This window comes from Drosophila takahashii, chromosome X, assembly GCF_030179915.1.
Source record: "Drosophila takahashii strain IR98-3 E-12201 chromosome X, DtakHiC1v2, whole genome shotgun sequence".
Lineage (NCBI taxonomy): Eukaryota > Metazoa > Arthropoda > Insecta > Diptera > Drosophilidae > Drosophila > Drosophila takahashii.
The window spans coordinates 9,735,002-9,762,673 of NC_091683.1; the positions used below are offsets into that span (position 1 = coordinate 9,735,002).

At 36.8% G+C, this 27,672-nt stretch overlaps 4 protein-coding genes and 1 long non-coding RNA gene across 5 annotated transcripts; 3 read left to right on the forward strand and 2 right to left on the reverse strand.

Moving 5' to 3' along the window:
* Chpf (Chondroitin polymerizing factor) lies at window positions 1-21,036 on the forward strand. Its single transcript, XM_017157745.3, has 6 exons — window positions 1-745; window positions 12,822-13,469; window positions 16,408-16,563; window positions 17,127-17,729; window positions 18,375-18,870; window positions 19,469-21,036. The coding sequence occupies exons 1-6, from the start codon at window positions 524-526 to the stop codon at window positions 19,807-19,809; spliced, it is 2,466 nt and encodes an 821-aa protein (XP_017013234.2). The 5' UTR covers window positions 1-523; the 3' UTR covers window positions 19,810-21,036.
* Window positions 4,024-5,426, forward strand: Fer3HCH (Ferritin 3 heavy chain homologue). The gene is made up of 2 exons (XM_017157767.3): window positions 4,024-4,256; window positions 4,917-5,426. Exons 1-2 carry the CDS (start codon window positions 4,122-4,124, stop codon window positions 5,340-5,342), a joined length of 561 nt encoding a protein of 186 aa, XP_017013256.2. The 5' UTR covers window positions 4,024-4,121; the 3' UTR covers window positions 5,343-5,426.
* LOC108068288 (probable alpha-aspartyl dipeptidase) lies at window positions 20,941-23,256 on the reverse strand. The gene is made up of 3 exons (XM_017157756.3): window positions 23,115-23,256; window positions 22,007-22,567; window positions 20,941-21,124 (listed from the first exon to the last, which is right to left on the reverse strand). Exons 1-3 carry the CDS (start codon window positions 23,213-23,215, stop codon window positions 21,064-21,066), a joined length of 723 nt encoding a protein of 240 aa, XP_017013245.2. The 5' UTR covers window positions 23,216-23,256; the 3' UTR covers window positions 20,941-21,063.
* LOC138913874 (uncharacterized) lies at window positions 23,238-24,252 on the forward strand. Its single transcript, XR_011419749.1, has 2 exons — window positions 23,238-23,378; window positions 24,118-24,252. It is a non-coding gene; the product is annotated as an uncharacterized lncRNA (long non-coding RNA).
* Window positions 23,892-27,533, reverse strand: lic (dual specificity mitogen-activated protein kinase kinase lic). The gene is made up of 5 exons (XM_017157796.3): window positions 27,106-27,533; window positions 26,652-27,042; window positions 25,785-25,917; window positions 25,521-25,723; window positions 23,892-24,690 (listed from the first exon to the last, which is right to left on the reverse strand). The coding sequence occupies exons 1-5, from the start codon at window positions 27,162-27,164 to the stop codon at window positions 24,472-24,474; spliced, it is 1,005 nt and encodes a 334-aa protein (XP_017013285.1). The 5' UTR covers window positions 27,165-27,533; the 3' UTR covers window positions 23,892-24,471.
* Window positions 27,534-27,672: the final 139 nt, after the last annotated feature.

A 27,672-nucleotide genomic window follows, 5' to 3' on the forward strand; every position in this document is an offset into this window, starting at 1 on the left:
GCAAGATTGTTTACTTTTTTACTTAGCGCGCAGCGGAAAAGCGGAAAACCGGGCCGGATTCGCGCTCGAATTTTTTTATTATTTTTTTTCGCCCTGCCGCCGCCTGTTGCCGCCAATTGGTGTAAATAAAGAAAAGCGATTTTAGTGTGTGAAATGTATCGAAAATGAAAGAGCTGCCGAAGAAGTGCGTGCCGAAGAAAGAGAGCGGCAAAAGGTGCCAAATTAAGAAGTAAAACGAAAGCAGAAAGACGAAGAGAGAGGCGAAAGCAACAGCAACAAGTGGTCGAAAATGTGCAAATGACAAATTGGTCAAACAAAAAAAACAGCTCCTGTTTCCCGCGCTCTCGCTCTCTCTCGCACACTCCCAGTCGCACCCTCTCCCTCGCACTCTCGCACGCACATCCTCGTCATTGGCCGTCTCGCTCGCACGCGGTGGGAACAGAAACAGAAGCAGGAACGGGAACAGCCGGCGGTCAAGTTCAAGTGGGGGCAGAAATAGGAAGTGGGAACAGGAACGAGAAACATGCGGAGGCCCGTTACGAATTTGAATCGGAATCACTACTTTGTCATCGGCCTGGTCCTGGGCCTCCTGCTCAGCTTCTACATTCCGCAGGACATTTGGGAGCTGGTGCAGCAGGAGGAGTGTCCCCAGGAGGCCGCCGAGAATCTGCTGATCGAGCGATTCGGCCAGGAGTTCGAGCCCCATTTGAACCTCATCAACAAGCCGCTGGCGGCCAAAAAGCCGGTAAGTCAACTGTTCCCAGTCCTAAAAAAAAGGAGAAGAGACTAAAAAAAGGTGTGCTAAAAATAGAAGTGTTCACTGTATGAAAATTGGTAAAAATCTTGAGTTAAATATATCCGTAGAAATGTTAGGTAATTTTACAAATTCTTTTTAACATATTACACAATTTATAATTAAATTTAATTTAAACTTTGAAAAGATGCTTTAATTGAACAGAAAATATTTTTTTAATTTTATTCCCAATAGAAATTAATTTATTAAATATTGAATTGCAGATGCAGAAATTTATCCTACATCCTGCTTCATATACGGTAAAAAGAAGTGCTTTAAAAAAGCCATTACCATTTCCGCATGAGCATATATGTAATAATATAATTAATATTATTTCTAACATTTTTGACAAGTTTATTTTTTTTGTCAATCTTTCGATCTTTGCAATTTCTAATGAATTTTGACAATTTAAAACTTATGTGATTTAATTTTGCGGAACATGGGTTTTTGTCATGGGCTTAAAATTAAAAACGTAAATAAAAATCCGCATCCACAAAGTCTTGTTTCGACTTGCGGCGCCTCCTCGGCTTTCTGTGAAATGGTAGCCAAAAAAATAAAATGCAAATGTTTAGTCGTCCGGCGGCATCGGGCACATGTCTCGTATATCAGGCATCGGCCATCGGACAGTGCTGATAAGGCTTATTGACCTTCCTGCTTATCGCCGGAGCGCCTCACTCGACTACCCAGAATTTCTTCGCTCAGGATTGATTAAAGCGAAAGCCATCTCAAAAGTCTCTGTAATTAATTTACTAAAAAATAAAAACCCCTAATTTAGGAAATCTTTACCTTATAATTAGGAATAATAGAGATCCTTAAAAAAAAACTTAAAAAAAAATTGATTTAATGGACTATTTCAACTTAAGATCACATATTTTTTTCTAGAATAGTTATAGAACAGTTTCCAACTGTTAAGGGTAAATATTCAATACCACACATGTCGCAGAAATCTCCCTAAATCTCCTCTCCAACACGTGTGCCTCATAACGACTCTTCTAACTTCCCGAGAAACCTCTTAATCAACCAGTTATAGTTTCCGAGCGAGCAGTGCAATTAACACCGAGCATTTGTTTCACATATTGTTTAAAGTATTTCCCGGGTGCAATGACCCATTCCACACTGCCTACTATATATTGCTGCCATTTTCGACCGCCGCCCTATATATACCCATATATTATTCGGCTTGAATTATTCCGCTTATCGGTGAACTCAACTCGTCGCACACCAACAACTCAAATTGCCACTCTTTAATTTATATTATTTATTTATATTTTGCAAAGCTCAACTTCTAGCGTGACTTGTGGAAAGGAAAGTTCTCAAATAGCCACACTGCCTCGCTTTTCCAAGTTTTCAATGCACTGTGACTGTGAATTCCAGACGATCGGCTGCCCGCTCGTAAATTAAATTGAAATAAATAAACGCATTGGGAATTATGACCCGGCGCAGCAAAAGTAAAGAAATGTTAACCGATACACCGTTCGTTTGTATTTGGAATTATCCCCACCGATCGAAAGCACAATTTATTGAATTAAACTATGTGAGCGAAAAAACACGTGATATTCTCAATAGGTCGAGCTTGGAATACTCTTAAAAATTTTGCAAATATTTTCTGAGAAATATCAAAGTTATTCCAAAGTTACAAAATAATCATTTCAATATTATTACTTTAACAGAAAATCTTTAAAAATTACTGTATTTCATTTGAAAAATTATTCAAAAGATCTAAGAGTTTTCTTCAAATTTCAAAATTTAATAGATAAACTGCCTGCCCATTTTCAGAGTCTCTTTGGAAGGGCATTCTCCCGACAACAATTCAAATCGATTAAATATTTTCTTATGGCATACGCTTTTTTCGACCTCATGTTCAGCAAATTATGTTGGCTTTTTTTTGTACTCCATATGCTGACGTTTGCGTTTTGTTTAACACGTCGGATATACCTACGTATATAATTTTTTGTGACGCCGCAGCTTAATAAAATGTTAATAATTTGTTGCACGTTTTTATGACATCGCAAACTGGATTTTTGCCATTATTTTGGAGGTGATGTAAAAGTGTCGCCGAAGTTGTCGTACATGTCCCAATTTGAACTTTAAGGGTCTGCCCGAGGGGAATTTGAAATTAGCTGAGTTTTTATTGGGGGATTTTGTTTCTGTAGAAATTCTGTAGCATTACCAAAAATAATTTAAATTAAAATAAAAAAATGTAATATAATTTTAATCATTCTATATTGAACCGTATTATGAACTCATTTTTTTATAATTGTTAAATTTTGTTTATCAAAAAACAATATAAAAACAATTTTTATAAATTAATAATCTTTTTAGGTCACCAATGGAAATCTATATTATTTTAAAACCTCCGTCAAGAAATTGCCTTTGTCCAGTTTAACGATGATTTGCATAACTCTTATGTGTTTTATTTTTCGGTTCGGTTTTTTGTGTGTCGGTGAAAATGTTCACTTATATCTTTATTATTGCCTTTTTATGAGGCGCACATGGCTCAAGAGTCACCATTTCTTTGTTGGTCTTTTAATGTGCGTAATGAGTGGATGTTTGTAGTGAGGTAAGGGTAGGTTGGGTCAGTTGTTGTACCCTATATCTCTGATCTTCAAATTGCCAGTTCCCTTAACCTCTTAAAAATGCCCAGGAAACATAGACGATTGATTAAAAATATTTTCTAATAACTTATAGATAAGAATTGGGATCCGCATTATATTTATTATTATTATCGGGACTACTGGGATTTTTGAGATATTAAAAGTAACAAAATAATTAAGCCCTGACCTAAATATTCGGTTATATCCACCTTTATTCTCAGTTCTAAACAGGTCAGTACCCTGTGAAAGGGTATAACGAGATTATACTAAACTCGGACACAAGTCGTCTTCCATTCACTTAATAAAAGACAATAACTGCGTTTACTTAGTGTGTCCGTGTTCGTGTGTACTTGTTGAAGTTAAGGCAAACATATCTGGACACAGATATAGGTACCTATATATTTATATACATACCTATATACGGTACATACGTACTGAGTGCTATTGTGTACACACTATTGCTAAGTGGAAGTTAAGTGAAATCAGAGCCGGCAGCACTTTGAACTCCAACCCACGGCTTTTTTTATTTTCTTCTTTTTTTTGATCGTTGGATCGGGGAGATCCGAGATCCCGATGATCGATGTCGAAGATCTGGGGATCTGGGGATCTCTCGACACCTGTCCAAACCGACCCAGTTGGCATTCGGACATACTGTTTGTGTTTTGGCTTTCAATTCAAATCGTTGGGGTTTCTAAATTTCCGAAAAACAAAAAAAGTAAATATATTGAAAAGACATGGCGTTGTGCTCCCGCAACATTGGGCGCCACATGTGCATGCTGATGCGTCAGAACTTCGCCAAAAGTTGCGAGAAGAAGCTGAACGACCAGATCAACATGGAGTTGAAGGCCTGCCACCAGTACCTGGCCATGGTGAGTGATCCTGGAGTGAGAGGTCCTTGGGTGTAGCAAGGAGATCTTGCAAAAAAAACACCCAGTTATGGCGAAAAAATCTGTGTTATTTAGAGGATTTTAAAGATCTTAGATCCCAAATCATTTTTGGTTATTCAAATGATGTTGATATTATATCTTATCTTTGGACATTTTGTGAAGAAAAATATAGAAATATTTTAAAGGTTAAAAAAAATATATAACACAACATATATACAAAAAATAATAAAAAATTTAAAATGAGATCTTAAATGATATGTTTATTTCAAGATTATAAGAATGATCTTTTAATTTATTTCAATATAAATACATTACTTTTATAAATAAAAAAAAATTAAATAAATGTACCTACTTTATAAAGTCCTATAAATTCGAATGTATTTCTTGACATTTATTTTGAATTTGTATTAAACTTTTAACTTTTTTTTTATTTTAATATAAATAAGTATTGTATTTATATTGAAATAAATAAAAGAATTATATTAAATAATTATACCTACTTTTAAAGCCTTATAAATTCGAATGTATATCTTAAAATTTTATTTTAAATTGATAAATAATTAACATATTTCTTCGCTGTGTGGATACAAAATACTGCAGGCGTACAATAGGCTATATAAATACTATATTTAATCCCCGTAGGCCTACCATTTCGATCGTTCGGATATCAGTTCCCCGGGACTGCATGGATTTTTTCTCAAGTCGAGCGCCGAGGAGCGGGAGCACGCGGAGAAAATCATGAAGTACATGAACAAGCGGGGCGGTCTCATCGTTTTGAGCAGTGTACCAGAGCCGCAGCCCTGTTTCGCCAGCAGCCTGGATGCCCTGAAGGTGGCTCTGAAAATGGAACTGGAGGTCAACCGGCATCTGCTGGATCTGCACTCGCTGGCCGGAAAGGAATCGGATCCCAATCTGTGCGACTTCATCGAGGCGAACTTCCTGCAGGAGCAGGTCGACGGCCAGAAAATCCTGGCCGACTACATCTGCCAATTGGAAAAGGCCCAGACGGATGTGGGTGACTATCTGTTCGACAAGTACATGGGCTCCGGCATGCATTCCGGCAAGTGAAGCACTCGAAATGGACCACTAAAATCCGCATTTTCTAATTTTCCCCATGTGTACTGAATAAAGATTCGTTGCCCCTTCGAATAATCGGTTTGGGTTTCGGTTTTCATGGGCCCCCCACTTATCAGCGAAGCACCTAGGTCTATAAATATAACCCCTTATCGGCTCTAGAAGTTGCGCAAGATTCTAATTGAAAACGAAAACGAAACCGAATCCGAAAGCGAAGCCCCCCGAAATCAGAAGCTAAAACTGATCCGATAACTATAAGACTGTATCTCCCAGTTGGCAAATTCTGCCACTCAATTGGTAATCCTTGTGACTCAATTGCTCTATGAGACCCAAGATATGATAATCTTGAATCTATAAAGATAAAGGCTAAAACAAGAATGACACAAAATAGCAATTGTTTCCCCCCGATTATATAATCAAACAATTGCAACTTGATAATATAGAAGTGTTGTCTATATGATAAGGATTTGTGACGTGTAAATAGGTTATCTATGTAGAGGAAGATCCTCGAGAGATCAGATAGAAAATGTTTGTAAAATAGTTTATTGAAAGTGCTTTTAATGTAATTACTAAATGTAAATTTAAATCTATTCAAAATATCGATTAATTATTTTGTAATCTATAAAGTTAAGACTTTAATAAGAAGTTGACAAAAAATGAAGTACAAATTTATTAGAATATATTTAGAAGCTACCATACTCTATTAATTTTGTATACTTTTAAGTTCAAACCCGCAAGCCACGTATTAAAGCTGTCTTATAATTACGCAAATTGAGCAGGCATTCGCTTAATTAATATAATTTAAATCTAACTTATGCTATTAGCAGAGGCTCGAATTAAGTTTTCCATGATCTAATCACCAAAGTCAGTCATAATAACGAACAGAAGCAGCGGGATGTGGTCTCCATGGGTGGAGTTTTTATGGGGCATTCCCACATTTGCCACATTTCAACTCACCCAGATCGCTCAGATCGCACAGATCGTTCAGATCTGAATGGTAACATCTTGGCTGGGGCTTAATTGAAAAGCGCGTCGCATTTCCGGTCTGAAGTCTGAGGTTCGAGGCATTTATTCGGAGGCAGACTGTACAGTTGCGATACAGTTTGCCGGCCCCAATAAATTGCCATAAGCCCCGGAGACTAGACGATGAGGCCTACGGTATATAGAGTCTATATAGTCTATATAGTCTATGAGTATTCCTCCCCCGCGGGCGTTAGAAAAAGTCGGTGTGTCTGGTCGACGGCGCACTTGTCCCAATTAAGATTTCTGTCCAATCCAATACAATTTGCAGCTGCACAGCAGCTCTGCTGGACATGTGGAAAAGCTACAGCCGAGATTTCCAAATGTCTATATATATGGCATATATATATGTACCTGATCCGTATGCCAAATGTCTCCGGGCACAGCGAATATTTTTCATTTTGATGTCGAAAGGTGTCGTCTTTGGATTAGCCAATCAATTTTAGATCGGATCTTTAAGACCTCTATCTGAAATCTAAAACTAATCAGTTTATTTATAAGAAAATCTCTAGTTAAAAATATATTTAATGTAGACAAATTTAAATTGATTTATCGATACTAAAATCAGTTCATTTGAGCTATTAAAACTACTAACGTATAATTACAATCCACTTGCGATTCCATTCATAATTGAATCAATTACCAAGGGGCAACCAATAGAGCTGATCTGTTAATTTAAATAATTGACTTTAAATGCGGTTCATTGACGTCTTTAGGAAGTCGATTGGTTTGAGGGTATAAAAAAAGAACCATGACAATTTGTAAATTAAACACAATTTTCAGCTCACTTGAAATGGATTTTTGAACAACATTTCAAGTATTTTCCTAACAATTAAAAAGATGTTTCCTAATTTTGTATGTCATTTATAACTTTAAATATAATATAATACAGTTCAATTAATTCGCAATTAAATAGTCTAGTACGGTAATTAAATCATTTATAGGCATCAATATCATATCAATTAATCGATCGTTGAGTTAATGATTCACTTGTGCTTCTATGAAAAGCTCAAAAATAGTTGTAAATAAGTAAAAAAGGAAGGAAATCATGATTATAAACAAAGCTTACTACTTGTAATCGCTCTCAAAATATTTGATTTATATTTATTAGGTCTATATTTGCTTAGCCCCGTACACTCAGGGAAAAAATTGTTCTGATTGTGTCTGAAAACGTGTCTGTTTGAGTCTCAAAAATAGCTTTATACCGTTTGGTATCATTATAAGAATTTATGGTATTATTTTAAGAACGGATTTTTAAGACCGCTGTTCTTACTCTAAGAACAAAACGTACTTAAATTTAAATTTATTTTTAGTACAAAAATAAATTTCTTTGAATGCTCCTGTAAGCATTCTGCCATAGAAGGAAATAATAAGGCCATGGCCCAGGGGCCAAGGTGCTGGATTCTGGTATTATTTTGTAATTGGGGGTACAAGGTTCAATTCCCGCTCACAACACAACTTTTTTTTTTTGTAATTAGTAAATTAACAACTTAACTTTTTAAATACATTTTTGTTCTCAAAGTTATTAAGGAAATATTAATTGAAATACATTTGAAAAACTTTTTACTTACTTTGACTTATCCGGTTTTTGAACCGGGGTCCTCTCGCATCAGAGGCAGACGCCTTACCAACTGGGCCATCGCACCGTGCTTCGCGCGCGTGCATAAGTTCAACTTAAATCTAAATTTACTGGTCTTAAATCAATACCCTTTGGTATCAATATAAGAATATGGTCTTAAAAAAATAAAAGAACAAAACGGTAGTAATGTAAGAAATTCGGTCTTAGATTTTTTCGGTCTTTTTTTTCTGGGTGTATTAAATCTCCAGATGTCATCCATTCGGCTCATTACACTTTGCTTAAAAAGGCAAACACACCCTAAGTAGTGGGCCATATAAAATAATACACCTCGCTGGCTATCTGGAGATTTATTACACTCAAATGCCGACGCCATATAATCACTGTAAACATTTTATCGCGTCCTAAGTTCAAGTTTAACCCACTTCCTGAGTCATCGAGCCGAAATTTAAAGCAATATTCGTCGATATTGCAAAGTGATTCCAATGTCTGTAATATTTTCTCGGTTAATACTCTTAAGTTCTTGAATATTTTCACAAGGGTTCTTTATTGTTTTGCCAGGGACTCAATGGATTTCTCTGTTGTGCGTTGGCAATGATAAACAAAATTTGAGTTGCGGCCATATATTTCAAAGTTGATTTCGGCTGCTTGTAAATATTATAATTTAATATTTATGCTTCCAAGCGAAGCCACTGAATTTATGATGGAAAATATTGCTTGTTTAAAGCCATAAACTATTTTCTTTAAGACATGAAACTTTACAGAAAAAGATTATAATAAATTCTATATTGTCAGAAATATAATATTAATATTTTCTATTAGTGATTAAATTTATATATGTTTTTCCCTTCAAATTAATTTATTTGTAAGCTTGATATTGAACCAAATCCCTATATATCACAATCTATATATCTTTGATGGGGTGGGGTTTACAATAATTGTCATGGCGCTATTTTTTATTTCTCTGACGAAAGAGCTGCCTTTACTGCATGCCACCGAGTAAACAAACAAACAAACGAAAAAGTTCCTATCTTTAATTAAATTTTCGGAATGGAAAATGAAATTGAAAATGGCTTTTGTTCCCATTCCAATTCCCATTCGTTGGCGTGGTGACGTCGTCTTAGCCATATCTACTGATAAGAAGGCCCCATCGATAAGCAGGTTAGCCAGTTGGCTCCATTGCCTTTCGTTCTGGTCGTCAATAAATTCTCCTCTTAACTCTTTGGCTCACTTCCGTTGTTGTCATAATTACGTCACAAGGTTGTTGGGAGCGCATTTCTTATCTGTGGCCCACGTGCCCCAAAAAAAGATTTTCTCGATCTATCCGGGGGGATATTTCACTATATTGGCGATTCGTTTATGTGGAATTTGGATCAAAGATGCGAACTCATTGTTCAGGTGAACAAACCTTTTAGTGAATCACATATTCGCCTGGCACGGCCTTGTTACCGAATTGTTAAAAGCCGACAAGTTTTTAGGAACTGCTATACATAGCCTGTACAGTGATCGCTAAAAGGAATCAGCTTGCGGAAAAACTGACTAATTTAAATAAATATATAATGATATTGATGATAATAAATAATAATAAATATTTTAAAAATGTGTCTTGGAATAAATATTTTTCTAAAATTAACATTGAAATAAAAATAAATTTATTGTGATCTTAAAAATTAAACTCAGATTACAGTTTTATAATTATGATATCTTGAAAGTTGTATAAGCAAATTATATTAAATTTGAATCCTATTTTGGATTTCTGCAAAACATTTTATAAATCTTTCCTTTTCTGTTTTATTAAAACAACAGAATGTGTTAACTCACAGCGACCACTGTTTTGATGGTGATTTCTTGAAAAAAGTTTATTCATTGAATTTCCCATGCATCATTCATATTTAGAAAAGCATTTTTATTTACCCAAAAGCGCTACAAAATATCCAAGCGAACAAACACAAAACTCGAGAGCGATCTCAGCCGATCTCATCTCGACCATTTGGATGTTGTGTTTTTTTTTCGCTGTTATTTTTACCCGTGGTTTATCTTTCGGCGATATTTACACATTTGATGATTGGCAAATGTGCGTGTGCGTTCCGTCTTCTTAGATTATATATATACGTACGAATAGGTGGGTACCTCAATATGTTGGGTTTATATCTGTGGTATTGGCGCAAGGTCAGATCTTGAACCAATCCACCGATCGACGGATCAAGCTGTGACCCCAGCGTGGTAATTAAAGCGCCACATGGACCCATTAAGTGGGCAGCGATTGCATAAAGATACTCGCCACTGCATTGCATTGCCCGCAATTCAATTAAATCGAAACTGAAATTGAAATTGCTTCTCTCGATCGCCGCCTCTAACGCGACTTTGATTGCTCGCTCGCCCACAGAAAGAAAAACTGGGCTTTAAAACTGGGTGCATATGTCCACATCAAGCTAACTAACTAAATTTGTAGACATTTTTTAAATCGAATGACTCAATAAAAAGTTATGAGCAAATAATGCATAACACTCTTTTCGCGTATTAATATTAATAAATAATAATAATATTTTCTGTAATATTTAATATCATATTATAGATTGTTTAAACAAATGACAAGTTTAAACTATTTTTTTCTGTGCTTATTTCTTACTATTATTATATGTATTTATTAAGGTGCTTACTGCTAATTGTTGCCGCAGACGAGTGTATTTGCTCATCGAGCTAGCAACTATATTCCGCATCCCCACTTCTCTGGTTTTCACCTTCAGATTCGCTAGCCACTTGAGATCCATTCGATCCAAGGACTGTGCCAAACTCAACTTATCAACAAATAAAAAGTATTAACCAATACTTAATTATATAAACAAACACTTTGTATCTCCGTAAAATAAAATATTTGTATCATTGTATTGTCAAATATTCTGTATTATTTTCTAGTATTATATCATACCACCTGCACTTTTTAAATAATAACTACTAAAAAATAATTTAAAAAAAAATAATAAAATTTAAAAACATTAAAAAACTTAAACTTTAGTATATTTTTTAAGATTCTAGAAAGTAAAGAAATACCCCTCGTATTCCTGGGGTGCTTGAAAAATAAAATCATGAAGTAATACCCATCGAAAGTGACCCTGGCCACTCTGTTCGCTTTACGATGCCATATAAATACGGCAGCAAACAGCTTGTTTGCCGTTATTAAAAATCTATTAAGAATGATTTTTAATTAGCCATAATTCCTGTAAACTGCACATTTACCTGGACACAAAAAAAATAACCCGGCGAGTTGGTCCAAAGTGCTTGCACAACCGGCAATTGTTTACTCAACGAGTTCAGGGGGAAATCGAGGTGGATCCAATGGAGGAGGGACCGCCTTGCACGCATCTCTTTGGGTCAACAGTGGGTTAAGATGGTCAGTGCCATAAATTACTCAGTCAGTTGCATGTATGCAAATTTCGAAGGGCGGCTGAAAACGACCACTTAAATACTAAAGCTAAATGAAGTGTGTTTACCTATTTCTATTGTTTCTTTCCCAAATTACCCTGTACAGTAGGTCTTTAAAACATTTCAATTCTTCGGAATTCCGCCAATACTTGGTAGTAATCCATTAAAATTTCCCAGCAAAACCATTAAATATTTGGTGCTATAAATCTAATGAGCATTTGTTTACAGCCTAATGGAAGTCAATACTTAAAAATACATTTTATTTCAATGCAAACAGTAGTAAAAATACTAAACATTTAACGACTGCAACAGAAAAATGATTAAATGATTTTTAGTTTAATTTAATTAGCAAGTATTTCTTATCAATTTTTCCTTTTTATTCACATAGCTAATAAGTTAACTAACCCGAATAAAACAAGTCACATGCTTCTCCTAAGACATAATAAATAATAATAAGTATTCCATTCGACGTCCCCGGAGAATCTAGTTGTCAACTTTTAAAATCACATGGTATTAAATCCATGACCTGACATTATTATCATCGTTTCGCAGGCATTCCGAGAAACGCAATCGGTAATAATAATTTTTTTTTAGCTCAGTCATACCTGATCACAAGAAAAATAACAAGATAGTGGATAAAATTGCCTTTCGACGGGGCATTCCTCGTCACAGTGCCAAACTTTGAACAGTCATCTAATCGTAAAAATAAGAATTAAAACTTAGCCTCAAGTGGGCAGAGAAAAATGGAACCGAGCCACTTGAAAGAGTTTCGGGTTTACGAGGCAGTCCGGCCTGTCTTTTCGAGTACTTAAGCGTGGTGGAATAGATGTAATTGGGCAGATACAGATACTAGACCCTTAACGCACTTTTATTGGCTTGAGTGCATGTCAGAAGTTAAAAATAGTCGGGTGAATAATGAGACTTTATCTCTAGATGGAACTACATACCTGCCTTTATGCATAACTATACCATATCCCATATTGATTCGGGGAATGCCGTTGGGTTTATAAATAAACCAGCCTCCCAGACAAAGTCACGTACCATGTTTGGTAATTAAAGATCCCAAGATCGATCTACTTAGATATCAGGAATTTTTCACCCTAAATCATTGTAGATCATTTTCAAGATCGCATAGTTGAGTTATGAATACGATTCCCGGAAATGGTGAGGTTAGTGATCTAGGCATTTGATTCCTACGATTACAAAAGCAAATATTTATTTAATGCTAATTGTTGAGAAAATAAATGAATAAATAAAAAGAAAATAAATTAAAAATGTAATATTATATGAAATTTATAGATTTGATATTACAGTAAACTAACCTAATATTATTAATGATTACAAACTATAAGCAAAATTAAATTAAATTAAATAATTCTATTTTATAAATAATTTGGGCTTTTCTATACGATAATTATTTAAAAAAAATCCCAATATTTTATTTTAAATTGCAGGTGAAAAATGTGATTCGCCCGCGCTACTACTCCTCGGAGCTGGGGATCCGCGAGAAGCTCTTCATCGGGGTGATGACCTCGCAGGAGCACATCAACACCTTTGCGACGGCCTTCAACCGCACCACCGCCCACCTGGTGAACAAGATCAAGTTCTTCATCTACGCGGACAGCGTGAAGACCAACTACAAGCTGAAGAACATCGTGGGCTTCACGGACACGCGGGAGAGCCGCCGTCCCTTCCATGTGGTCAAGTACATAGCGGATAATTATCTGGACGAGTACGACTACTTCCTGCTGGTCCCAGACACCGTCTACGTGGATGCCCGCAAGCTGGTGAAGCTGCTCTACCACATGAGCATCACCTTTGACCTCTACATGGGTGGTGCCCGCATTGGGTTGGATCCTCCGCCCGGTGGCAACAGTGCCTCGATGGACGACCAGCCGCCGGAGGATGAGGCTCCCGGGGCCAGCGATCGCAACTACTGCTCCCTGGAGGCGGGCATCCTGCTCAGCAGCAGCGTCATCCGCAAGATGCGCAACAACCTGGAGCGCTGCGTCCGCATCGGAAGCACCAGCGACCACAGCGTCAACATCGGGCGGTGCGTCAAGTACGCCAGTCGGGTGGCCGGATGCCAGGAGAGCTTTCAGGTGAGTCCGCCCGACCAATACCGACTAATCCCAGCCGCAAAAGGCAGGAAAAAATATAGTAATGGCTTTAAAATGGCAAAAAAATAGCTTTACCGAAATTTAAAACATTTTTAAATATTATTTAGAATATTTAAATGTTTAGGAATTTTTTTAGGTAGTAAACACTTAACAAATAAAGACTTAACTATTTTTGGAATAATTTAAAATGTTTTCGCCAGGCACGGAAAATAATAGTTATTAGTAACCTTCATTTTAAAAGGACTACTCAGTTTATACACTAATTAATTTATTATTTATTAATTATTTAAAATTGTAATATTAAATCAAAAAGAAAACTTTTGATTATTATTCTGGAAAACTCAGCAATGAAAAGATTTAAAACAAAACCAGCACAATTTATTCCCAAATGTGCCCAGTGATTCGAGAATAAATTGTATGGGCTTCAATTAATTTGCCGCCAGCATTTTGTGCTTTTCAATTATTTTTTGTCGCGAAATCTGTATGCACTATACATATGTCGTTTTATTTATTTAAAGCATTTTTTACATAGAGAAATATATCTCAATCTTTGGCCAAAGAAAAATATAGTTCAATTGAGATTTTTTCTCGAACAGTATAGACTTTTTCTATATGTACCTACAGTAAATCAGATTGATGTATAGAAAAACTTAAACAATTATACTAAAGAGTATGCCATTGTATAATAATGACTGAAGCTGATTTGGTTCTTTCTGAAAACTCAACACCAACACTGATGAATAGTGACCCTGAAAAGCCAAAGAAAATGAAAAAAGAGTTTAGCTCCAACAACAAGCAAGACAGTGGCGTACATGGGTTTTTAAAACGGGGATACTTAAATTCAGAAAATTTGTAGGGTATAAAAATAGTGATATTACAGTATTAGGGTTTTGAAATGAGGTTTTTGTTTTTACCAGATCGAAATCGATATTTAAAAACTAAAAGCGAAAAATATTTATAAAAATATATTTATATGTATATGTATTTTTTTCACTTATCTTTAAACTTTAATTAATTTTTGTAACCCCCTTAAACCTCTTTGTTCGCACGCCACTGGCCAAGCAAACAAACTCGCATCGCAAAGAGCAGATGAGCAACCAAATTCAGAGCAAGACCAGAATTTCTCAGTTGATGGACAACACAGTTCAGTTTATTTAATTTCCAAGTAGCAACAAAAGAATCTCTTTGCCGTCGATTAAGTGTGCGTAAGGGGGCGTGGCACTGGGCGTCGTGACAGTTTGAGAGCAACTTCTTCAATTCTTAAGTTGTTTTATCTTCCACTTGTAAATATAAAAGAATATTTAAATAAAATATAGTTTTTTTTTGGTTTAAACAAGTATTTTAGTTGTATTTTATATTTTAAATTTATGTATCCAAGTCGATAGATTATAATTCCTGGTGATTATTGTAAAATTTAGAAGTTAAAACAAAAATAGGTTCAAAATTCCATATAAACACTGTACTTCCTTTAATCCAAATCTCAGGTGGGTGTGTCTTACTCATTATCATTTCTGATTATTGCTCTATTTATATGAACACGCAGTTTAGTTTTGGCATAAACAGTCGAAGAGCCGCGAGTAAATGGAACTTTTTCCGTTGAGATGTTAGTTTCGCGTTCGTTTGATTTCGATGGGTTTGTTTGGATTTGCGTTTATTTATGCGGTGGGGCAGCATGGAATGATTTATGTCCTATGTGTGGTCTCTGCACATCAGCATACAGTTATAGGTAAATGTACCACCGAAAGTTCGAGCTATAACTTGTATGTTTTAGCTAAAATCATTTGTTTATTAAAGTTTTGTATGTCAACTTCCTTAGAGACCCATAGAATGTGGTTTCAACATTAAGAAAAAAGTTAAAAAATATTGTATTGGACCAATACTTCCATTGTTACGGTCAAAAAACGAATTATTTTTTGTGCAAAATTAGAATCTCGGTTTTTGGTAAAAATTTGAATTTTTTCTTTTTGTTTTTTTGCTGTAACTTGGCTAAAAATGGTCCTACACCAAAAATACAAACTGTTTTGAACAGATAACAAAATAAGAAGTAAATCCATGACACTTTCCGGGTGATCTTGGAAAAATAAAAATTTCGCAAATTTTCAATTTTTTTAAAAGGGGGTACCCCATGATTTTTTTGCGAAAAATTAAAAATAAATAAATTGTCAAGGTTTAAATGCTAATCGTTAGAAAATTTGATAACGAGTTCAGAAAGGTATGACATTCCATACTTTGAATCAGTATTTGCTTTGTTATATCGAAAAAACTGCTTTGTTTTAGCGAAAAAACTGTTTTGTTTTATTTTGGAAATTGGGGATTTTGGTTTTTTCTTTTGTATTATTAATTTCAATTTACTTATTTAATTTCAATTTATTATCGATAATATCGATGTTTTTATTTTTAGTCGATTATTTAATTGTATCGTATAATTATCGTTCATTGTAGACGACGTACTTAATGTTTTTATTTCGACTGCAGCTGTCTAAACAAAAGCGGAGATATGCAAGTGTGTTTGCCGGGGTGTTTTCGCTTAATTAACTGGCCTAAGGAGTTTGCTTAACGGCATCATCAAAAGCTGCACATTTTGCTGGGGAATTGATTAATGTGCGCGGTCCAATTAAAAATGCTGCGAATGCGAAATAATGCACAGAATGGGAATGGGCCAAAGATATGAGCAAATCCGCCATCGAATGGGCGATCTTTGTTCCATTAGCGCGACATTGTTAATTTAATTATGCTCGGTTGTGGCTTTTTTTTTATGGATCGTAAAAGGGATCGCTTGAGGCGAGCATGTGGCAGCCTGCAGCCGTGGGATCCCCAGTCCGACTTCCATTCCACGGAACCGTTGAATCGTTGGCCCTGAACTTGACCTTGACCATGGCCAACTCCATCTATATTTATCTGTATCTTTATTGCCTTGCAGGGCATGCGGCAATATAGCTACGCCTTGGATGCGCCGGGCCGCCGTCATCGCGACTTCAGCGAATTGGCCAAGGAGGAGGCCTTCCGCAATGCCAGCACCGTGTATCCCGTCCAGATGCCAGAGGACTTCTACCGCCTGCACGCCTACTACTCCAAGGTGAGATATATATCAATTTTAAATATCTGTATGATTTTTTACTGCTCTAATTTAGTATGATAACTCTTAACAATAAGGAATTTGTTAATATATATGTAGGTTTCCAGATTTTATCGAAAGTGTATCGAAAATATCGACTTAAATCTCTATAACATAACGGTAGAATGAATTACTTACATTTATATTATTACTTATCTGTATGATACCGATAAGATATTTTACTGCTCTAATTAAGTATATATTTCAGATTTGATCAAAAATGTATCGAAAATATCGCCTTAAATCTCGATTAACATATCGGTAGAATAAATTACTTACTTTATATTATCACCAATATTTTATATAATTTGAGCCTATAAAAGTTAATTATTAAAAAAAATTCAATTTTAAAATGTTAAATATTAAAGTTAGATTTTGAATATTTTATTTTTTAATAAAATTCCTCCAGTAATCGTTAAATAAAAATAGATATAATAAGAGACAGATAAAAATGTGTAAAAAATTTAAAACAATTTCTCTATTCAATCAAATTTTTACTAAAAATACCCCTATATTTTTCCCAGCACCACCTGGAGAAGGTGCAGGAGCGTGGCTATGCGCTGGAGCAGAAGTCGTACCGCATCGCCAACGGGAGCATCTCGAACAAGATCCTGGAGATCCGCTGGCCGCTGGGCGTGCCGCCGCCGAGTGCGCCGGAGACGCGCCACGACATCCTCACGTGGCAGCTGCTGAACGGGACGCACAGCTTCCTGCCGCACGGCAATGCGGAGCACGCGGTGGCCCCGCTGTCGCGGATCGAGGCACTGGACTTTGCCAAGGTCCTGGAGATAGCCCTGCAGTATGCGTCGCTCAAGCATCCGCGGCTCAGCTACCACAGCCTGCACAGTGCCTACAGAAAGTTCGATGCCACGCGGGGCATGGACTACCAGCTGCATCTCAGCCTGCAGGAGGGTTCGGGCCGGAGTCGCCGGCTGGTGGTCAAGAGCTTCGAGGTGGTGAAGCCCCTGGGTCGCGTGGAGGTGGTTCCCTCGCCATATGTGACGGAGAGCACGCGGATTGCCATGTTGGTGCCCGCCTTTGAGCATCAAGTGCCGGATGCTGTGCAGTTTGTGGAGCAGTACGAAAGGATATGCATGCAGAACCAGGACAACACCTTCCTGCTGCTGGTGAGATCACGGGGATTATATACACAGAAAAAGATCAGATTGATATGAGCAGGTCAATTTTATATTTTTTAAAGATCAAGTTATTCATATCATTTTGATATTTAAATAGATTATGTTTATCTTGTTATGCTATACACAGAAAACAAGATCATAGTGATATGTGCAGGTCAATTTTATATTTTTTAAAGATCAACTTGATCATTTTTAAATTATATATTTGCAAAATTAGAATCTGGGTTTTTGGTAAAAATTTGAATTTTTTTCTTTTTGTTTTTTTGCTGTAACTTGGCTAAAAATGGTCCTACACCAAAAATACAAACTGTTTTGAACAGATAACAAAATAAGAATAAAATCCATGACACTTTCCGGGTGTTATTGGAAAAATAAAAATTTCGCAAATTTCATAAAATTTTACGAAAAATGGCCAAAAAATAAAATGTACAGGTTTTAATATATATTTTTTATATATATTTTTTATATATATTTTTTATATATATTTTTTATATATATTTTTTAAAGATCAACTTGATCGTTTTGATATTATATATTTTTATTTAACAATATTTGTTCAAAAACTACTAAATTTGGTAGCATAATTATAATATAGATTTATATATCTCTAACAAATCCTGTTTTACCCCGCAGATCTTCATGTACCGCCTAGATTCGCCCAGCAAGGGCGACGAGGATCCCTTTAAGGCTCTGAAGACGCTGGCCCTGGATTTGTCCTCCAAGTACAAGACGGACGGCTCGAGGATCGCCTGGGTGTCCATCCGTCTGCCGGAGCAGCTGAGCGAACCGGTGGACTCGCAGGCCTGGCTGCTCCACGCCTCCATGTACGGCCCACGCCAGCTGCTCAGCCTGGTGGTGGCGGATTTGGCCCTGCCCAAGCTGGGCCTCGAATCCCTCGTCCTGCTGGCCACGCCCGGCATGCTCTTCAAGGCCGACTTCCTCAATCGCGTGCGCATGAACACGATCCAGGGCTTCCAGGTGTACGCACCGATCGGCTTCCAAATGTACCCCTGCCGCTGGGCGCAGTTCTGCCGCGAGTGCGACACCTGCGACGTCAGCCAGAGCAGCGGGTACTTCGATCGCCACAACCACGACGTGATCGCCTTCTACAGCCGGGATTATGTCCAGGGTGAGTGCGAGGGTAGGAATTTGGGATTGGTTTATATAAGGAGTAGCTATGCTATGCTGTACACAAAAAACTATTGAAAAAAATATAGGATTGATATGTGCAGGTCAATTTAATATTTTTTAAAGATCAACTTCATCATTTTGATATTATATATTTTAACTTAACAATATTTGTTCAAAAAGTACTATATTTGGTATCTTAAAATAGCAATTCTATAACTTTTATGAAATAACTGATATGTTACCATATCAAATTGATATGTTTGAATCATAAATTTCACATCGGCTTTTAATTGATATGAAATAATATTTTATTTATTTTTCTATGTACCAAAATCTCAAAAAATTTTGTTATTTATTTATTGGCAATGGATAATTGCTTTCTGGCTACAATTAATTAACTTAAATATATACCTAAATATTATTTATTTAAATTTAAAGTAAGAAAGAATGATAAAGATTTTTGACTGATTTATTTTGAAGCCTAATTGAGGTATAATAAGTTAAAAATCAATTTAAAAACCTTAGTGAACCTTAAATGAACTCAAAAGAGGGTTATCTGATTACTCATCGTTCCTCCGATCTTTTCCCCTTCGCAGCCCGCAAGCTGCTGCATCCGCAGGGACTGCCGATCATCCGCAGCGACCTGGACATCGACCAGCTGCTGCTGCAGTCCGGCGGCGAGGAGAGGCGGCCGGCGGGCGTGGAGAGCATCCTGGACATGTTCGTGGCGGCGCAGCACTCGGTGCACATACTGCGCGGCGTGGAGCCGAATCTGCGCTTCGGCCAGGATGTGCGGAACCACCTGGCCCGCGGAGGATCCCTGCCGGACAGCCAGCCGGAGCAGTGCGGCCGGGAGCAGTGCATCCATTTGGCGTCCCGCAAGCAGATCGGCGACGCCATCATTCGCTACGAGGACAAAAGTATTCTGCACAAATAGTAAATAGTTAAAAGCAGGGATCCCTGCTGGAATTCAGCTGCTGCTCCTGCCTGTAATATCATCAGTTCCTTTTTAAAATATTTCCATGTGTGACTGAAGTGAACGAAGTGAATGACTGCGACTGCGACTGCATGTGTCGAATAGATCTTATACAGGACTAATGCCAACTCTTATACTCGCACCCAAAAAAAGGGAAACTTTGGGACCCACGTATATAGGTAAACCTGTAGCGGACCTATCTCAATCACCACTTAGTGTTTAGGCCTAGGCAATTCCCGTTGTTGCTTGCTTTAAAGTGAAACTTTCAATGCTCAAAATGGTAGACAGCAATTAGTCAGTAGTTAAATGTAGGAACAAAATGTAGGGGCCATTCAACAGACATTCGATTTTCAGCTTTCAATTTGTCAATTTTCGCATGTAAATACTACACATATCTCTATTAGTGTTTCCTATTGACTCCTATTTAAATGACTAGTTAAGCTAAGTGTTATAGCGCCTAAGTGAAACGAACGATGTGGCTGTACGACAAAATAACCAGATGCCGCCTTGCCTCAAAGTGTTACAATCCCTATAAATGGGCTCTCTCAAAAAACGGTGTGCCAAATAAACGGAAATATTATACAAAAGCTGGTCTAAATTAGGGAGTGCTTACTTGGACCTTGTTCCTCTTACATAAAAACTAAACTTAAGATGTAAAAAACTAATTATATCAGCTAAGGGAAAATATTAATAAATATTAATAAATATTAAATTTGCCAGCAATTTGCTTTTAAAACGAAAAAGTATTGATACGATTTGTTTATTCCAATTTAGTAAATAATCTTTGTAAATAAACAAAAAAGAATGGATATTTTAAAATGAATATTGTTAAGTGCTTGCCAGTTTCCCTTAGCCGATATTTACTGTAGGTTTCTACACTTGACCATTTGCCAGCACATCAGTTTTAGCATCGAATAAGAAGTCTGCCAGTCAAATTCTTATCATTACGATTACGAGGGGAAATCCGATTAATTTATTAAACAAATTATTATAGAAATACACTCGCCAGGAGAAGTCCTCCTCCTCCCTTCCCTTGTCCCCAAAAAAAACCTTTTTTTTACATTTAGTCATAGAGTAAAGTTACTGTATCTGTACTGTTTACGTGTAGGAATTGTTGTTATTGCAGAATAATACAAATTATGTATGTGCATATGTACAATAAATTTAAATGTTTTCTTTTTTCTTCAACTGGATTGTTTTGGGTTGGATTTATTCTTATTTGTGCAGCAGGAAGCTGAGATCCGCTTGGGGAGTTAGTTCTTCGGCGCCGCCATCACTGAAATAATAATATATTATTAATAAATATTTGGAACGTGATAATATTGCATTTATAGATTTTGTCTATTATATATTATTTTAATAATTTAATTCAGATTTTATTTCTGTAATTTTGTAAGAATTTTAGAGTTGAAAGCTATAGTTTTTAAAAAACCATAAGAATCTTATTTAAACTCAACGAAAAATGTTTTAAATAATATGTTAATATAAAGAAATGAATAGGTAATATTAAACCTTTAATGAGATGTATAGAAATGTTTATAAGAAATTATATGACAATTTCAATGTTAAAAGCTTAAATCTTTTTGTCTTGACTCAACGAACAATGTTTTAAATAATATGTTAATATAAAGAAATTAATAGTTAGTTTTAAACTGTTAATGAGATGTATAGAAATGTATATATGAAATAATATGACAATTTTGATGTTAAGAGCTTTAGTCCATAAAAACCATAAGAAACTTATTTACACTCAACGATCAATGTTTTAAATAATATGTTAATACAAAGAAATTAATAGGTAATATCAAATTTTGAATGAGATGTTTAGAAATTTAATTTTAAATAAGAAAAACCCATATATATGAACTTAGCCTTAAAGAGCTTGGCATTGCGATCTTAACCCAACGAACAATGTTTTAAATAATATGTTGATAAAAAATAATATAATATCAAATTTTAATTGAGATGTTTAAAAATTTAATTTTAAGTAGGAAAAATGCGAAATGTCTTTACAATATATTACGAATTATTATAGAACCCATATATCAACTTACGCCGTGAAGAGCTTGGCATTTAGAAATTTAATTTTAAGTAGGAAAGGTGCGAAATTTCTTTAAAATATATTACGAACTAATATGGAACCCATATATCAACTTACGCCTTGAAGAGCTTGGCATTGCGATCGCCGAGGAGCGTGGCCTTCTGGCCCTCAACCCGGACACTGGTGCCCTCGCGAAGACCCAGGACGGGAAGACGGTGGTAGGCCACGAACTCCTCGATCCGCTCGTCCCGCGTCTCGCCCTTGTGATGGCTGCCCGCCTCCGGATCCAGATAGTGCGGATTGATGTTGAAGGGCACGAGGGCCAGGGCCTCGAAGGTCGGCGGATAGGCCACCGGCATGTCGTTGGTGGTGTGGATGGACCGGGTGGCCACATTGGTGCCCGCACTGCTGCCCACATAGGGCAGTCCGCGCCGGAGGACCAGTTCCCGGATGGGATCGATCAGCTTCAGCTCGTAGAGGGTGCGCAGCAGGACGAAGGTGTTGCCGCCGCCCACGAAGATGGCCTGCGCCTCCTTCAGAGCCTCCTCTCGATCCTGTTTCGTGTGCAGCCCCTCCACTTGGTAGCCCCACGGCTCCAGGGCATCCCGCACGGTGGCCGTGTACTTGTCGTGATCCCGCAGAGCGTAGGGCACAAAGAGCACCGTCTTCACGTTGGCACTATAAAATAATAATAGTAGAATAAATATATATACAAAAATATATCGTCGAAGTATGAAATTGAAAATTTAAAAAAATATATTGTGCAATTGTAGCATTTTTTATAAGCGTTTACTTTAAGATTTTATGGTATAAACTGTTTGAAATATGAAATTGAAAATTAAAAAAAATATATTGTTCGATTCTAGCATTTTTTATAAGCGTTTACTTTAAGATTTTCTGGAATGACGTTGCTTATTTTAACAATTAGTTTTGCCTTGGACAAAATAATGTTTTTTTATTTAAGAAAATTAAAATTAAAGATTTTATTTACTTATTTATGTTTCCAATTGTTTTTGTTTATTGCTACATCTTAATAACTTCATTAATTATTGGATAGTATTTAGTAATACCTACATATGAATATCAATTTAGTTAAATTTACCTACATATGTACGTATTTCTTCCATTTAAGATAATTTTAGTTAAAATGACTTTAAAAATGTAAATTATTATTTACAATATATTGTCACCCTATCTAATTACAACCCATTCTCCAAACAATTACCTCTTGAAGAGATCCTCCAGCTGGCCACGCGCGTGCTCCAAATATCCATAGCCGTACAAACGCGACGAGGAGAGCAACAAAAGGTTCCGTGCACCGCCCATTTCACAAGCAATCTAATCGTCGGATTGAATGGTTCACCCAGTCGGCCAGATTAGCAGAGTTTTATGACCGGTCGCTAGGGATGGGTCCCAGAAATATCGAAGTAAATGCCTCCAAATCCAAACAAACCTTATCACAAAGCAACAGCAAGGCGAAAACAGGGAAGTATGTAAAAATGCTTTGCGAGGGGTCCTCACACAAAGAAACTTCGATACAAAAACTTATTTGGTATAGAAACACATTAATTTGGGAACATTATAGAATTTTATAGGCCTACTCCAGAATTTCTAATCAAATTTGTCATTAAAAGCGCTATAAATTCAATTCCCCCTTGAATTTTTTCTGCAAAAATAATTTGTTTGTTAAATTCCCTACAGCTTTTCTTAAACTTTTTTACAATTAAATTAAATTTTTTTTCCCGAATATTGTAAACTTGCTATATCAGATTAAAATTGATCCCCCTTCTCTACGTCACTGCAAGTGCAAAAACTGCACACAACAGCTGAAAATGTATCGATATAACGATATTTCACGGCCAAGGGATGGATTGCATTCGATGCATCGTTGCATTCACAATAGACTGCTATTTTTTTTGAAATTTTACATGTTCTATAAATTATTAAAAAAAAAAGATTATTCCCATTCTTAAACAAATAGCCATGGAAACTTCAACAATAATTAGCTATTTCACGTAATATATATTTGTTAAACAATTATAATTACCATTACACTTTCTGTTCGGCTATTTTGGTGTTCAAAAAGTTTACAATTTATGATTTAAGTTTAGTACGTTTTTACATTCATTGTTTGCTTGCTGTTCTGTTCGGTTCTGTTCTTGTTTCTCGTTGACTAAGCTATTATTTTTTAAAAATATATATTAAAATGGTATTATTATTTTCTTAAGACAGCAGCATCGCATCGCCAGCTGGGGAGGCACGGTTCGGTTATCCATTTTTGAGCGTTGCAAGGCGAAGTTAGCATGTTGCAGGTTTGCTAGTATCGGTTATCTTGTTTGCTTCTCACTTAAATTAATAATTATGCTGTTTCCATTTGTTGAATCTTTAGATTGCTGTTGCTGTTGCTTTTCCTTCATATATATATTTGATTTGTTTTCCTTTGTTTTTTGCTGGCACGCAGACGGGGACACAGACACACACAACATGTACGAAATGCATGCTAGAAGAAGACGGCGGCAATTTACACGGGCACGGCTCAAGGGGGTTAAGGGGGCGCCATGGGTTAACCATTAACCATTCGCCTACTGCGCCGGCTGGTTGTCGGGCAAATCCAGTATCCTGGCCACGAACTCCGAGATGTCCGTGTTGCGCTGCAGGTGCTCCACAATGAAGCTGTGCTTGAGCAGCTGCTCGTAGTTGGGCCGCTCCATGTACTCCTTCTGCAGGCTGACGGCGATGAAGTCCTCGAACTCCGGCGAGAACGTGCCCGCCGGCAGACGCGGCGGATCGTCCTCAACCACCTGAAAAATGAAAAATGATGAAATAAATTTATATTATTACATTTTATTAATATTAAATTATTAAAATTTTAATTACTAATTATTTTTGGAATTTGTATTTTCTTATAAATAGGAACAACAGCTTAACAAAATAGCTTATTGATATTAAAATCAAGAAAATTGCAAATTATTTGAAAACAAATGTCTATACTTTTAATTAGCCTTGCTAATAAGTTACTTGTGGGCCAGCAAAATAAATTATGCAATGCAAGTTGGTTCCCAACGTTATTAATTAACAAGAAAATAAAGCTAACTTAGGTTAGGTTATCCTGTTATTTATATATCATATAATATATGATTAAGTTGTCTGATTTACTTATAATTCAAAATTCTTAAATTTCTAACCAGAGTAGAAAATAATATAATCAAAAACAACGAAGCTATTATTTGTTTTCTATTAGTTTTCCTATCATTCTTAGGGGAACTATAGGTTATTCATAGCTACCTAGATATATAATAAGCCGTTCAGAGTTATATAAAGTTATGTATTATTTTTTAATGATTTTAATGGAGGAAATTCTTTTTTAGGTTTATAAATAAAGCCTTTTTTGTATTTTCTAAAATTCCATCTGGTTTGGAATTTCCCGGGACAGATAAGAGATTTCGAATCGAACTGTGGTGAAGAACGTGATAGCATAGGACTCATTATTCGTAAAATCAAGGCTTTTTTTTAACCACAAAATGACTAAACCAATTCCCAAGCCAATCAGCTGTGTTTTCCCATGAAAGAGTAGAGATTCAAGGGAGAAAATCCCTATAAACTAGTTCCCTAGATCCCTAAAGCCACTCACCTGGCGCAGCTGCTCGAAGGGCGTCCGCCAATTGTCGTACGGGTAGCGGCCGGTGGCCATTTCGATCATGCTGATGCCCAGCGACCAAACATCCGACCGGATGTCATACTGCGCCGGATTTCCTTGTGGATCGATGCGTTCGGGTGCCATGTAAGGCTTGCAGCCGGCATCGATGGTCTTGGCAATGGAGTCCACCAGGTAGCCTTTAAAAGCAGACGCAAGATTAAAGGGAAACGAGATCAAAGGGAGAGGGAATTTCCTCACCTGAGATGCCAAAGTCACAGATCTTGACCTGGCCGGCCCGGTTGATCAGTATGTTCGAGGGCTTCACGTCCCGATGGATGACCTTCAGCTGGGCGTGCAGATAGTGCAGCGCACTGACCACGCTCATGGCGATCTGGGGAGTAGTTTTAATATATATAAATAAATTGTAATAAATTATAAAATATGGGCAATTCTCTGCAGGTGAAAAAAACCATCTTCCAGTACTTCTTTTCTTTTAGCACTAGGCTCAAATTAAAGGTCTTGATTAGCACTAAAATATGTGCTAGGACTGACTATATATTTATATTTCTTTTTTAAGAAATATAAGCAAAAGAAGTGACTTTTTTGACTTCCTGCTTAACTTTCGATTGTAACGAAACGTGAAGGACTATTTTAATGCACTTAATTTCATAGTGTTCCTTGTTCTTTCTTCTTTAAAATGTATTTGGTTTGGTTATTAAAATATTAAGGGGTTATTTTATTATTGGCATTCGCCAGTTTTTTCCGTCATTTTCTTAGGTGGTTTTTCTGTAACCTTAACGTCAAAAAAAACAGTTTAAGTCACTTTAAAAAATACGAAAAAATAATCAAAAGAATTATCCAAGGATACTCAAATTACTTAGCTTAGTTAAGGATCCATCTAACTAGAATCAAATATCAATGCAAAATCATATAGAAATTTGGCTTGGTTAACATCCCCAGAGAATTGCACATATAAATAAATTGTAATATATATAAATTATGAAAAATAAATTAATTATTATATAAATAAATTATTATAATTATCATTATTATTATAAATTAATTTTAATATATAAATTATGAAAAATAAATAAATTACTATATAAATAAATGATTATTACTGACCTTGCCCAGGACGCTCTCCTCCATGCGGAGATCGTGGCGGAAGACCTTCGGATAGAACTTGTCCAGGCTGGTGCTCATCACCTCCATGCAGATCCAGACGTCGCCCTCGCGGTACATGGCCCCATAGAAATGCACCGTATAAGGACAGTCGCTGGACCTCATCGAGATGTCCAGATCCATGACGAGGCGATGCTGTTCGCGTATGTTCACCGTCATTGGGATTCGCTTGACGGCGAGCACCGTGTCGGTCTGCCGGTGGCGCATCTTCTCCACAATCCCATAGGCGCCGCGTCCCAGATCGCAGATCTTCTCCAGGCTGTCGGCGTCGATGTCGAAGGTCTGCTCGCCGATCTGGATGGTGGCCCGCGAGTCCAGGTTGCGTGGCGGCACTCTAAATATGATATGATAAATGATATACGATATATTATGAAGATTTCTAGCGGGGATTACTTACATGGCTGGCTCCGGTTCCTTGGAAATGGAAAAGGGCGAGAGGCGCGGACGTCGCGACATTCTGAGCTATCCTTATATATCCTATAACCTATATATATCATATATCATAGATCCTCCTCCTCTCCTCTCCTCTCCTCTACGCCACTTTCTCCCGGCGTTCCGTTCTCTGCGAAGAATTCTTCGTTTCGTTCTGCGGATTCTGCAAGAAGCTCTGGATGCGGCTATTTTTATCGCATTTGGTCCGGCCAGTTGGGGATTTGGAATCGCCTATTTTGTGGCCCCTTCGACTGGGTTCTTCGCCTCTTCGCTTTGCCTCTGCCTGGTGGCCCGCTTTTTGCCGCCCAACTTTTTTTTTCGCACTGTTTGCCGATCGCCTTTTTCCGCTTTTTCGTTTTTCTCGCTTTTGCCAGGGATGTAAGAGGTAAATCAAAATATCAATGTATCGATAGTTTTACACGCGATAGTTTGGTCACCTGACGTAGCGAATATCGCTACTTTTTAAAAATAGTTTAGGAGTTATGGGTCACACTATCGATAGATTGTACCTAAAAGCGGAGACACATTCCTT

Bases quoted from the DNA above. Each gene is read 5' to 3' on its own strand.
- Chpf (XM_017157745.3), top strand. From the start codon at position 524: ATGCGGAGGCCCGTTACGAATTTGAATCGGAATCACTACTTTGTCATC. The intron at 17,730-18,374 runs GTGAGATCACGG...TTTACCCCGCAG, and splicing joins ACAACACCTTCCTGCTGCTG to ATCTTCATGTACCGCCTAGA. The intron at 18,871-19,468 runs GTGAGTGCGAGG...TCCCCTTCGCAG, and splicing joins CAGCCGGGATTATGTCCAGG to CCCGCAAGCTGCTGCATCCG.
- Fer3HCH (XM_017157767.3), top strand. From the start codon at position 4,122: ATGGCGTTGTGCTCCCGCAACATTGGGCGCCACATGTGCATGCTGATG. The intron at 4,257-4,916 runs GTGAGTGATCCT...TAATCCCCGTAG, and splicing joins GCCACCAGTACCTGGCCATG to GCCTACCATTTCGATCGTTC.
- LOC108068288 (XM_017157756.3), bottom strand. From the start codon at position 23,215: ATGGGCGGTGCACGGAACCTTTTGTTGCTCTCCTCGTCGCGTTTGTAC. The intron at 22,568-23,114 runs GTAATTGTTTGG...ATTATTTTATAG, and splicing joins CTGGAGGATCTCTTCAAGAG to TGCCAACGTGAAGACGGTGC. The intron at 21,125-22,006 runs GTAAGTTGATAT...TTATTATTTCAG, and splicing joins AATGCCAAGCTCTTCAAGGC to TGATGGCGGCGCCGAAGAAC.
- lic (XM_017157796.3), bottom strand. From the start codon at position 27,164: ATGTCGCGACGTCCGCGCCTCTCGCCCTTTTCCATTTCCAAGGAACCG. The intron at 25,918-26,651 runs GTCAGTAATAAT...ACTACTCCCCAG, and splicing joins AGGAGAGCGTCCTGGGCAAG to ATCGCCATGAGCGTGGTCAG. The intron at 24,691-25,520 runs GTGAGTGGCTTT...TTCATTTTTCAG, and splicing joins CCTTCGAGCAGCTGCGCCAG to GTGGTTGAGGACGATCCGCC.